This window comes from Nansenia antarctica, assembly GCF_963989245.1.
Source record: "Nansenia antarctica genome assembly, chromosome: 6".
Classification (NCBI taxonomy): Eukaryota; Metazoa; Chordata; class Actinopteri; order Argentiniformes; family Microstomatidae; genus Nansenia; species Nansenia antarctica.
Genome location: NC_137676.1, coordinates 22,917,228 through 22,929,727, shown reverse-complemented (window position 1 = coordinate 22,929,727; position 12,500 = coordinate 22,917,228). Strand labels below are relative to the sequence as shown.

The 12,500-nt window shown below is 44.4% G+C and overlaps 1 protein-coding gene across 1 annotated transcript in view; it reads left to right on the top strand.

The window, feature by feature from the left end:
* l3mbtl3 (L3MBTL histone methyl-lysine binding protein 3) overlaps positions 1–12,500 on the top strand; it is a gene marked incomplete at both ends in the record, with an annotated part of 62,882 nt that overhangs the window by 30,584 nt on the left and 19,798 nt on the right. Inside the window, 2 exons of the mRNA XM_080534304.1 lie at positions 4,317–4,514; positions 5,592–5,741. Coding sequence (XP_080390430.1) covers positions 4,317–4,514; positions 5,592–5,741 — 348 coding nt within the window. The remainder of the gene's footprint in view (positions 1–4,316; positions 4,515–5,591; positions 5,742–12,500) is intronic.

The following is a 12,500-nucleotide window of genomic DNA, read 5'->3' as shown; positions in this document are numbered from 1 at the left end:
GAAGCGTCAGGCACAGCCTTCCTATAAGGAGCGTGATTCACATTTACGAGATGTACAATCCTGTTTATTTAGAAATAAATGATTAGTTACAGGGAGCCCCATGGCTGTTCGTTGGGTTTAAATTATATCTATGATAGACATATTTAATGTAAAGTTATCTATAAGAACTATGATTGGTCCGCTTAGTTGCGTCACATTCCGACTCTCTCGTAGGAATGCGGAAGCCATGACAGAAATTTCATTTACCTTTTCTGTAATTACTTATTAATAAAGATTGGATTTTATATGATAACCATCGTATTATCTTAGTTTAATGTTATTTCAATGCATTATGGACATTTTCTTTACAACAAGCATAACAAGAAAAATCGCGATTATGCCACTATGAGTACACCGTTCCAACGGAGCGGATCAACGCGACGCAGAAGTATAAATTAGGAGAGCCCTTGCGTATGCTACGGCGTAGCCGCCCGTAAATTCGACGCAGAAGCATAAATTGGGCTTAACACAGCGACTCAAACACGGCCTTAAGCCCAATTTATACTTCTGCGTAAAATCTACGGCATAGCCTACGCCGTAGCTTGCGTAGGTTAACGCGCACCTCTCCAAAAATGTAACTACGCAACACACCTACGCAGACCGTAAGCACTGTGATTGGTCAGCTTGGTAGCACATGATTCCGACATGATTCCGAAATGTAATTTACTTTTTCTGTAATTACTTATTAATTAAGATTTGAAAAAGTATGATAACCATCTTATTATCTTAGTTTAATGTCATTTCAATGCATTATAGACATTTTCTTTACAACAATCATAACAAAAAAATCTATTATGCCGCTATGAGTACACCGTTCCAACGGAGCGCCCCATGGAAGTCGGAGTGAAGTATGTCGGAGGTGATTGATGTGAGGTTAAGCCAATGGCTGTGCAGCGTATGTTTAGAAGCTCTTTCTATTGGCTTAATGAAGGCCAAGTTTGAGGTGTTGGTCAACCAGACTGTCTGGGAATGAGAATCACAATCAGATTGTCTTTTATTATATCAGTGTATGGATACAAGGAGTAACATTTTTGGGTACAGGTTCAATTAGACATTGGCATTGCACTAGAAATATTATACTATATGTATCACTCCGAAATTACTGTTTATTGACCGCTATAGAAAGTAGCTAGCCTGCAGATGTTTGTGTTCAGGTTGCTAGGCAACAGTCCAGTTGCGGAACTATTTTTTGTTGACGTAGCCAAAATAAATGATTAAATAAACAAACAAATCATAATCTGTTGTCACTTATTACTGTTAACTAATAAATTGCGCTGTAGAACTGTTGTATAAAAGCAATATCACACTGGAGGTCGTGCTGTTATACTGAATATCAGCACGGCTGTGATTGTCTTCCTACTCAGCCTGCGGCCTCGTACCTACGACCCAATCACAGCCGTGCTGATATTCAGTATAACAGCACTCCCTCTCGTGTGATATTGCTTAAATCAACAATAGCGTCAATAATAGAATAGGTGATAGCAGCAGAATGCCAATCAGCATATCAACATTGATAAGACAGAGTACTCAGGAGCAATACAGAGGTATTTCTGTCCTTTCACACCCTGCACCTAGAATCAGTCTACACCCTCTGACCTCCCGCTTGTACTGTGTCAATCATGTGTTATTACACCCTTATTCATGTTCATAAGGGTGAATTAATTGTATATACCAGTACTCCTGTCCCTTCAGTGGGCTGTCCCTACTCTGACATCACCCAGGGCTGAGAGCTGTTCCTTGTATGAACCATGTGTAATAACAAAGCTTATAACACTCATCCACGCCTTCATAACTTCCCGACTCGACGACTGCATCAGCATCCTCTACGGTTTGCCTAATAACATCCTAAACAAACTCCAATACGTCCAGAACTCTGCTGCCCGTCTGCTCACCTCCACTCGCCGCCGTGACCACATCACCCCTGTCCTCCAAAACCTCCACTGGCTCCCGGTCAAATACAGGATCCAATTCAAAATCCTACTCACCACTTATGGTGCTTTTCCACTACAGGGCTAGCCCGGGTCGACTTTGTATCCGAGCCGTGCCGTACTTTCAGAAACGCTTCTCCATTATACGGAGCGACCCGGGACAAGGAGGAGTTACGTGTCATAATACAGATATACAGCTATACAACAGATATACAGCTATACAGATCAGCGGGGGGAAATGCGTGTCTCCTGACACGTTGAGCACTGTGCTTTTTTTGTTGGTGAACTACCGTAATAAGCCTAAAAAAGTTCAACTGTTCAAAAAGTGCAACTTCTCTGCTTTCAGAAACTGTTAGATTTTTTTAGATTGGGCATATAGTTCATGAATTACGGTAGTTTGAATGAACGTTGTGGAATCCGCTGTAGACAGCTCCGGTTTCGGAGCAAGACTATCGGCATTAGTCAAATACATGCTCACATCAAGTCATCCGCTCACTGCTCTCCATCAAAAATGGCACATCCATCAATAATATTACACAATAACAACTGCTCTGATTAGATTGCTTAGATTGTTTAATACATCAACGGGGGGAAAAGCGAGATGAACTCGCGAGTGTCATGCTTCCTCCATTGAACGGAAAGTCCTATCTATTCCATTCAAAGTGTTTTAGTCTTCCCCCTTTCCACTGGTAATAAGGAATTGGCAAGAATAGATCGATATAAATAGATCAACATAATGCAGCACTATCATGCACAGATCAGCCTTAAAACATGTAACGTTAGATATATAACGGTGCGACGTATTTCTACGGAAAGGCTGACTGACGCGGGGCTCATTCAATCTCCACGTTCGTTATAGATACGCTTGCAGCAGCGGGTGAACTCCCGGTTCATTGAGTTTACGGTTAAAAGCATAACTTCTCGGGGTGTCAGCGCGGTGGTTCAGGGCTCAAAATGACCGTATACCGATGGTGAAGTTAGCAAAGGAGTATTGTGTTTGTACCACCTTCATAGCCGGTGTTATTCACAGACAAACACGGTGCCCGGAGGCACCCTTTGCGGGTTAATAACTGTGGTTTACCGTGGGTTAGGATAACAATTCAAACATGTCCGGATAGGGGAGAGGACAGGGAATCGGAAACCATTTGAATGGTGTCGATACGACACTGCTATCACGGTCGACTCCGACATTATTTATATATACAGCATATGGATGTTACCTGCCTGTTAACTGCCGCTTTCAGTTCTACAGGACATCGCCATAATAGCGATTTTTTGTTATGCTTGTTGTAAATAAAAGTTCTATGATGCATTGAAATGACATTAAACTAAGATAATACGATGGTTATCATATTTTTTCAAATCTTTATTAATACGTTATTACAGAAACAGTAAGTGACATTTTCCTAGAGCGAAATCTGTTCTTGAAGGGTAGCTAAAAAAGTACCTTTCGGCCCGGTTCGGCTCGCTTCGGGCCAGCTCGGTTGGCAATGGAAAAAGGAAAATAAACCGGGCCAGCCTGGGTCGACCCAGGTCAGCCCTGTAGTGGAAAAGCACCATTACAAAGCCATCAACAACCTGGCCCCCTCCTACCTTGCCGACCGCGTCCCCCTCCACACCCCCTCCCGTTGCCTCAGGTCTGACGACCAAACCACCCTCAAGACCACCAGGACCAAGCTTCGGACCTGGGGTGATGGGGCCTTTTCAGCCACAGCCGAACCACATCAGACAGGCCAACACCCTCCCAACATTTAAACAGGCCCTTAAAACCCACCTCTTCAAGCTCGCCTTCACCAGTTAACCCTCTCCCCCTCCTCTTCCCATGTGTCCCCAGCACTACCTTAATTAGACCCCTATACTTTCTTTTCTTTTCTTTTTTTCTTTTTATTATTACTACTCAATCTTTTCAGTTTGTAAAGCGTCTTTGAGTGTCTAGAAAAGCGCTTTATAAGTCTAACGTATTATTATTATTATTATTATTATTATTATTATTATTATTACAGCCTTATTCATGTTCATAATGTACAAAAGAAGAGATTTGGTGAGGCTGCATTCTCATTTTATGCACCAGATTGTGGAATGCACTGCCAGTTTACATTAGGGATACAACCTCAGCACACATATGTTCAAGTCAAGACTAAAAACCTATCTTTTTAATATTGCCTTTAAATGACTAAATCATTAAATTAAGATTATAAAAACCCATCCTTTTAATTTTGCATTTAAATTACAAAATAATTAAATTAAGATTATATAATGATTAAAGCTATACAAATAAAGTTATTATTATTATTATTATTATTATTATTATTATTATTATTATTATTATTATAACTGTGTGTCCCTCAGTGCGGTGGGCTGTCCCTACTCTGACATCAACATGAACAAGGACTGCGTGCTGGCCGACCGCCTCAGTGGAGAGATGCCCGGGGCGGGGGTGGGGCGGCCAAGGAGGGCGGAGCCTAACCAGGAAGTACCCGGAGCAGCGGCGGCCGGCAGGCCAAAGAGGGTGGAGCCTAGCCCAGTGACCCCGCCCCCGACTACAGAGTGAGGACCAATCAATGATGATTTACTCTGATCTACTTAAAGGCGTCACACCACTCTCACCCTAACCCAAACCCACCGTCCATGAGATCGAAATCATAGTTTTAACCAGGTTTTCCAGCTAAATCTTGATAAAAAAAAAATCATTAGACAGAAAAATATGGTAATGTTTTCATGTCGTGTGATGAGTTGTGTGTGATTTGAAGCTAAAGACCCGGACTGTTCCAAGTTCCACGGCTCCTTCACATCATAGTGAGGATACAGTCCAAACTCACTAAAATAATTAGACTTTCAAGTATTTTCAGATTACAGACTAACAGATACAGACAGAGTTACACACCCTCTGACAGACAACAGACAGAGCTACACACCCTCTCACAGACAACAGACAGAGTTACACACCCTCTCACAGACAACAGACAGAGTTACACACCCTCTCACAGACAACAGACAGAGTTACACACCCTCTCACAGACAACAGACAGAGTTACACACCCTCTCACAGACAACAGACAGAGTTACACACCCTCTCACAGACAACAGACAGAGTTACACACCCTCTCACAGACAACAGACAGAGTTACACACCCTCCCACAGACAACAGACAGAGTTACACACCCTCTCACAGACAACAGACAGAGTTACACACCCTCTCACAGACAACAGACAGAGTTACACACCCTCTCACAGGCAACAGCAGAGTTACACACCCTCTCACAGACAACAGACAGAGTTACACACCCTCTCACAGACAACAGACAGAGTTTACAAAACTCTCAGATGCCACAGTGCCATGTAAATAACATATCTCTCTCTCCTCCTCCTTCCCACCTCCCTCTCTCTCTCTCTCTCTCTCTCACCCTCCCTCTGTCTCTGTCTCTCTCTCTCTTTCCCTCTCTCTCTCTCACCCTCCCTACCACCTCCCTCTCCCTCTCTCTCACCCTCCCTCTGTCTCTCTCTCTCTCTCCTTCCCTCTCTCTCACCCTCCCTCCCACCTCCATCTCCCTCTCTCACCCTCCCTCTATCTCTCTCTCTCTCTCTCTCTCCTTCCCTCTCTCCTTCCCTCCCTCCCTCCCCAGCGATGCGGTGACCCCCGGTGCCCCCCAGCTGGTCCGGCCTGGCCGGGGAGGGACAGAGAAGGCGGGGCCAGCGGGGGCGGTGGCGTGGGGGGTGGGCAGCGCCATGGAGCCGCCCCTCAAGAAGCCCGCAGCCCTGGAACCCAAGAGGAGGTCAGTACTGTTACCGTGACGACTTGGCCTTGACACCAGGGTTTCCGTTAACCGGTAATTACCGGTCTTTGTCCGGTAAAAGTTGTTGAAGTCCGACAAATTGAAAACTCGTCGGACAAAATGTCCGGTGAAAATTGGCTTCGGCCACCATCTTCAGCTGAGCACCAAACACACACACACCCACACACAAACAACACCGCCTGAGAGAGAAGGACCCGCCCCCTCCAGCCAGCCTATAGGGTATAGGCTAACCAAAGGGGGCGGGTCCCTCCCTCCCGGGCAGTGCCGCGCGTGCACGAGTGTGTGCGTGCCCGGCGCCCAGCCGAAAATGGCGGCCCGAGGCGGAGCGCCTTAACTTTATCGCACAATAACAAGGATAACAAACGAAACGGACAACATTTACACTAAGATGGAGACAAACTTCAGCGATATGATCTAACAGCCGGTCTTCAGGACGACATACAGACCCGTATGAGCTTACAGGGCTATCCCCTAAGTATGATTTGACAGGCAGCTAAACGAAATGCCTTCCCAACCAGCGAGACCTGGGGGGTATTCCATCAACGTCGCCAAATGAAAATCCAGGCTCACCCCGACAAGTCTCGCGAGATCTATCAAGGTATGCCTGGATCTTTTTAAGAGTCTCGCGAGACTTAACGAAAATACGGTAAGCCCAGACCCTCCTCCAGCGATGTCGATGGAACACCCCCCTGGTTATAGAAATGACGTTGTTTTATTGATAAAAAAAAAAGGGTAAAACTGGAAAGAGAAAATAGAAAATAGAAAACTCACATTAATCCCAAACAATTTAACAAACTTCAGTTAACGTAATGTGGAGTCTGTTCATTGATCGATGCTGTCTGTTCAGTTCCCAGTGAGGCGCCCGTTCAGCGCTGGACATAATGGCATAGCGCGCATGCGAATCATGTTATATTATTATAGCTCGCATCTAATCCCCTCTCTGGAGAAGCTGTACGAAACACGCTGTCTCAGGAGGGCCTCCAAGATCTCCAAGGACCCGACCCACCCTGGGCACGAACACTTTGTCAAGCTGCCCTCGAACAGGAGGTACAGGACCCCGGCCGCTAAGACAAACAGACTGAAGAACTGCTTCTACCACAGGGCCGTCAAGGCCCTGAACACAGAAAAGGCCTAAGTTCTGGGCCCAGGACAAGTCCGGACGGATTGTAAATGGCAGCTAGTGCTGAGGCACAAACATGTACATTTTCAAGCCTGCAAACTGTGACACTTTAAAAAAATGTGAAAAAATACTTTCTTGTGCAATATGACAACCCTAGTTGACTATCTGTGCAGTATAGTACAGTGGATTATGTACATAGCCTCTATTGATGTAAACCAGCTCTTTATCTTCTTGTGATTTTATGCATCTATGCTTTTTCAAAATGTGTTTCTTTTTCCTTTCTTAAACACCAGGGGAGCCTCCCCTCCTAAATTTCGTTGTTTGGTACCTGTACTGTAACAATGACAAATAAAGTCTATCTATCTATCTATCTATCTATCTAATCGTATTGGATGAGAAATAGACATTAAATGGCATATATAGGCCGCTACACAACAGTAATCACCGCGACAAACAGCTATATTATGACCGGAATATATCACGTTTGTCCGGTAAATCGAAATCTTCCCGGACACGATGTCCGGCGGCAATTTTTTCTAACGGAAACCCTGCTTGACACGCACGGCTGTCACTGTGACAACGCCGGGTGGGTGTCGCTGGCGCTATGACAACGCCAGGGGGCGGTTGCCTGTGGTGCCACAGCTGGCAGAGAGAGAACAACCTCGCCGTCTTAAGGCCAATGCACACGACGACATTGCACGACAGCAGTCGCTTCTCAACTCACACGGCATGCGACCGACGTCGCACCAGGCAGGCTGATCACTATTGGGTTGTTAAGTCGTGACGTGTTTCCGGGTCCAACGTTGGCTGAGGCGCTCTCTTCGAAATGCCTCAGTAATAACAGGGCTTAAAGTACTCCGGCACAGTGCCGGATTTCCGGCGCGGGAGAATAAAATAAAAAAAAAAATAAAAAACTGCAATTGCGGCATTGCGCCGACGTGGTGGCGGGGGCGCTGTTTCACAAATAACTTAGCTTTCGTGTTTGCTAGCGAAACAGCTGATAGTTGATGTTGACTGCTCAAGGAGAATACATATTTGAAAGTACAGAATGCCTGAGAGCCTTATATTGCATTATATTACATTATATTTTGAATGGCCATCTGGTGCCTGAATATTGTTTTTTCCTTTACATATATAATGACATTTCCACCATAAATTGATGGCGAAAGGGCACAAATTGGTGCATATCAATTCACCAGAATGCAAGAAATTAAGTGTTTGATGCTCGTTTAAGGACCCCCAGACAGCCTTGCTTCATGGGTCCCCCCCGATGTCAAACACCACTGGTACCACCTCCGCCTCATTTTGAGCCAGGAAAACCCCTGAGTAGTGACGGGAAGCCTTATGGGACGTGGTGCCAAGAAGGAGAATATAAGTGATAGTGGCTTAATAAGTAATCAGTTTGTTCTTTTAAAGACATGTATATATTTTATTCTGTATTGTTATAGTGATAGTGGCTTAATAAGTGATGCAATCAGTTTGGCCTTTTAAAGACATCTAATTTTATTTATTTTTTATTAAGTATAAAACAGTATTATGAATGAATGAATGAATGGTCTTTATTGTCATTACAGTTTTTCCCAATTGCTAAAACACAAAAGCCAATTCTCTAAACCAAATGACCAGTTCTCTAAACACATTTAATAAAACTAGCTCCCATTTGCCAAAACCATAAACACATTTCACATGAAGACACAATTCACAAAACACAATCCTCCTTTTCTCATAAATCTAAACACATTTTGTCTTGCTAAAACACAAGTTGCAAAAAACTCTGCTCAAAATGTCAAATTCTCAAATTAAAGCTCATGTGATGCAAAATGCTTGCCACAGTCAGCAAAATGTTAACACAATGAACACACCTGGCTTCATTCATTAAACATAACGACTCAAAATTTAAGACACTTGTTGCAAATGATTGTGGTGTGTGTGTGTGTGGTATAGTTCCATAAATAAATAAAAAAACATCACACCCTGAACATTGTTTTCAGTGAGTATTGTTGTGTGTAATGGATCCTCTGTAGTGTTTGCATTGAGTTGTGATACAGTACAGTATTGTACATGTTACGGTACATGTGGGAATACGGTAACATTTTTCAAACTTTTATTAACGTAAAACTCGATAGGACAACAGTGCAACAACTTCGCGGCTGAACTTTAGTAAAATTTCGGACATCATATGCCATTTAAAGGGGGGAAATAGATATCTAAAAATGCATGACTATCATGCAAAATCAGCCTTACTGTAATGTAAAATATGTAATGTTAGATATAACGTTAGACAGGGAGCGCAGATTTATTTTTATGCATGACTATCATACATGTGGGAAAACTAGGGTTAGGGTTAGGTGCTAGGGTTACAGTAAGGTTAGGGTTAGGATTAGGGGTAGGGTTTGAGTTTGAGTTTTGAAGAGAGAAGGTGTGGTTTTGCTTATGTAGCTTTAGAAAAGTGTGTTGTTGTGTGCCCCGCGGTGGTGTAGCGGTCTACGCACTGGCCGCTAGTGCATGCTGCCCACCGGGGCCGGGGTTCGTATCCCGGCTCGCCAGATCCAGATATGGCCGAGGCACACGGGAAGCGGCATATTGGCCGGCCGCTTCCGAGGGGGGTATAGGAGTATTTCTGGACTAGGATCCGTCGCGCAACACCGCCCCCTGGGTGCCGGAATAACGGTACTGGGCTCGAGGAGCCAGTCAGCCTAGTCTGCCTGGCGCCCTCCTCTGGGACTGCCGGCCACGGGGTCGTGCGGCGGATCCTATGCAATAGGCAGGGGATAATTGGATGCTAAGTTGGGTTAAATTGGCTACCAAATTGGGTGAAAAAGGGATAAAATCTGAAAAACAAATAAAAAATTTTTTTTTTAAAAAGTGTGTTGTGTTTAGAAGTTTGGGGAAATGGAGGAAAGTTTTGTGAAATGTGTTTTAGCAATTGAGAAAAACTGTAATACAGTACAGGTACCATACAACGACATTTAGGAGGGGGGGCTCCCCTGGTGCTTGGAAAAAGACTAAAAACACGAGGGCCAAGGGTAAAGAGCTGGTTTACATAAATAAAGGCTATGTACACTATCTACTATACTACTATACTATACAACAAAACACTGTGCTGTACTCTATGCTATGCTATAAATATCCTAACTTTTCCTATATCTGAACCTTATGTACACAAGGGTTGTCATATTGCACATAGTATTGTTGCACATTCATTTAAAGTATTAATGCATTTTAATATTGAGACATATATTTTGTATTGACTATAAAATAGTATTAATGCATTTAAACATTGAGACAAGAAGCTGTCTTCTGTACCCGCTCTCCCAATATCTCAAACTGTGACCCCCCTCCCCAAGAAAAAGTTTCAGGCACAGGATTTTTTCCCACTTTAAGCCCTGTAATAATAATAATTCATTATATTTATATATTTATTTTTAATTGCTTCCACAATTTCTACAAGATACAACTGGGCATATTGTGCTTACATGCTTGATTATTATGTAATATAGGTGTCTTGTAGGAGTCTGAGTGACAGCTGCACGCTAATGTTAGTTATCTGAGGTAGCTAGCTACTTAGCTAGTTAGCTAACGTAACTTACCAGAGAATCTGATTGCCAGATTTATGGTAAGATATTTAGGCCTGTACAGAGGTGTGTTAGGGCTGTACAGAGGTGTGTTAGGCCTGTACAGAGGTGTGTTAGGGCTGTACAGAGGTGTGTTAGGGCTGTACAGAGGTGTGTTAGGGCTGGGCTGTACAGAGGTGTGTTAGGCCTGTACAGAGGTGTGTTAGGCCTGTACAGAGGTGTGTTAGGCCTGTACAGAGGTGTGTTAGGGCTGGGCTGTACAGAGGTGTGTTAGGCCTGTACAGAGGTGTGTTAGGCCTGTACAGAGGTGTGTTAGGGCTGTACAGAGGTGTGTTAAGGCTGGGCTGTACAGAGGTGTGTTAGGCCTTTACAGAGGTGTGTTAGGCCTGTACAGAGGTGTGTTAGGGCTGGGCTGTACAGAGGTGTGTTAGGCCTGTACAGAGGTGTGTTAGGCCTGTACAGAGGTGTGTTAGGGCTGTACAGAGGTGTGTTAGGCCTGTACAGAGGTGTGTTAGGGCTGGGCTGTACAGAGGTGTGTTAGGCCTGTACAGAGGTGTGTTAGGGCTGTACAGAGGTGTGTTAAGGCTGGGCTGTACAGAGGTGTGTTAGGCCTGTACAGAGGTGTGTTAGGGCTGGGCTGTACAGAGGTGTGTTAGGGCTGTACAGAGGTGTGTTAGGCCTGTACAGAGGTGTGTTAGGGCTGTACAGAGGTGTGTTAGGGCTGTACAGAGGTGTGTTAGGGCTGTACAGAGGTGTGTTAGGGCTGGGCTGTACAGAGGTGTGTTAGGGCTGTACAGAGGTGTGTTAGGGCTGTACAGAGGTGTGTTAGGGCTGGGCTGTACAGAGGTGTGTTAGGGCTGTACAGAGGTGTGTTAGGGCTGTACAGAGGTGTGTTAGGCCTGTACAGAGGTGTGTTAGGGCTGTACAGAGGTGTGTTAGGCCTGTACAGAGGTGTCTCTCTCTCTCTGTCTCTCCTTCTCTCTCTCTCCGTCTCTCCTTCTCTGTCTCTCCTTCTCTCTCTCTCTCTCTCTAATACACACCTCACATCTCCCCAGTGTTGGGCACGTCACTTTAAAAAAGTAATTAGTTATAGTTACTAGTTACTTATCCCAAAAAGTAACTGAGTTAGTAACTGAATTACTTCATTATAAAAGTAACTAGTTACTAGGGAAAGTAACTATTGCGTTACTTTTTACCACGCCGGTATTTTGGCAATTAGGCCTCTGAAGGAGTCAGAATCAACTGTTGATAACGGAAGCATGTTCTCAACAACATACCTGCCTATCATTCCGTTCAGTTCAGTCTGTGTCACAAGTTTTTGTGGAGCTGACGCAGAAAAATCCAGCTTTAGCTGCTTGGACGGCGTGGCTCCGTGTCCTTCTTTGTTAGCGGAGCTCACGTTAGCCACACCTGGCCTGCTATCATCATCAACTATGTTTTTAGCCACTAGTTTTGGAGAAGCGTGTGCCGTTGAGAGATGCTTCATTAGGTTAGAGTTGCTTACAACGGACGTGGACAAACATTTAGCTCCGGGACATAAAGTACACATCACATGTACGTTTTTACATTTTACCTCAATGAGGTTGGAATAGTGCCTGTACTTCCACCGTGAAAACGCCACGTTCACCTCAGAACACTCGGGACTCGCCATTGCTGCGTGTATCTCTCTGATAGTTTGAGTGTGTGTGTGATGCTGTGCGCGCGTGTGGTTTGTGTGTAGAAACATCCGCACAACACTGAACTATGGTTGGCTTACCATGACATTTTCTCTACCATAGCCAATCATGATCACTTAAGCGGTTGTCTCGCCCCTCCCCTCCCCCCTCACCAACAAACAAACAAAAAACACCTTTGCAGCTGTGACTGAGGTCGGATGACAATGAGAAGCTTCAGTAGTAACGCGCCGCATTGAATTACCGGTAACGGTAACGGCGTTGTAACGATGGAAATAGTAATTAATTAGATTACCCGTTACTGAAAAAAAAAAACGCCGTTAGTAACCCCGTTTATTTTAACGCCGTTATTCACATCACTGCATCTCTC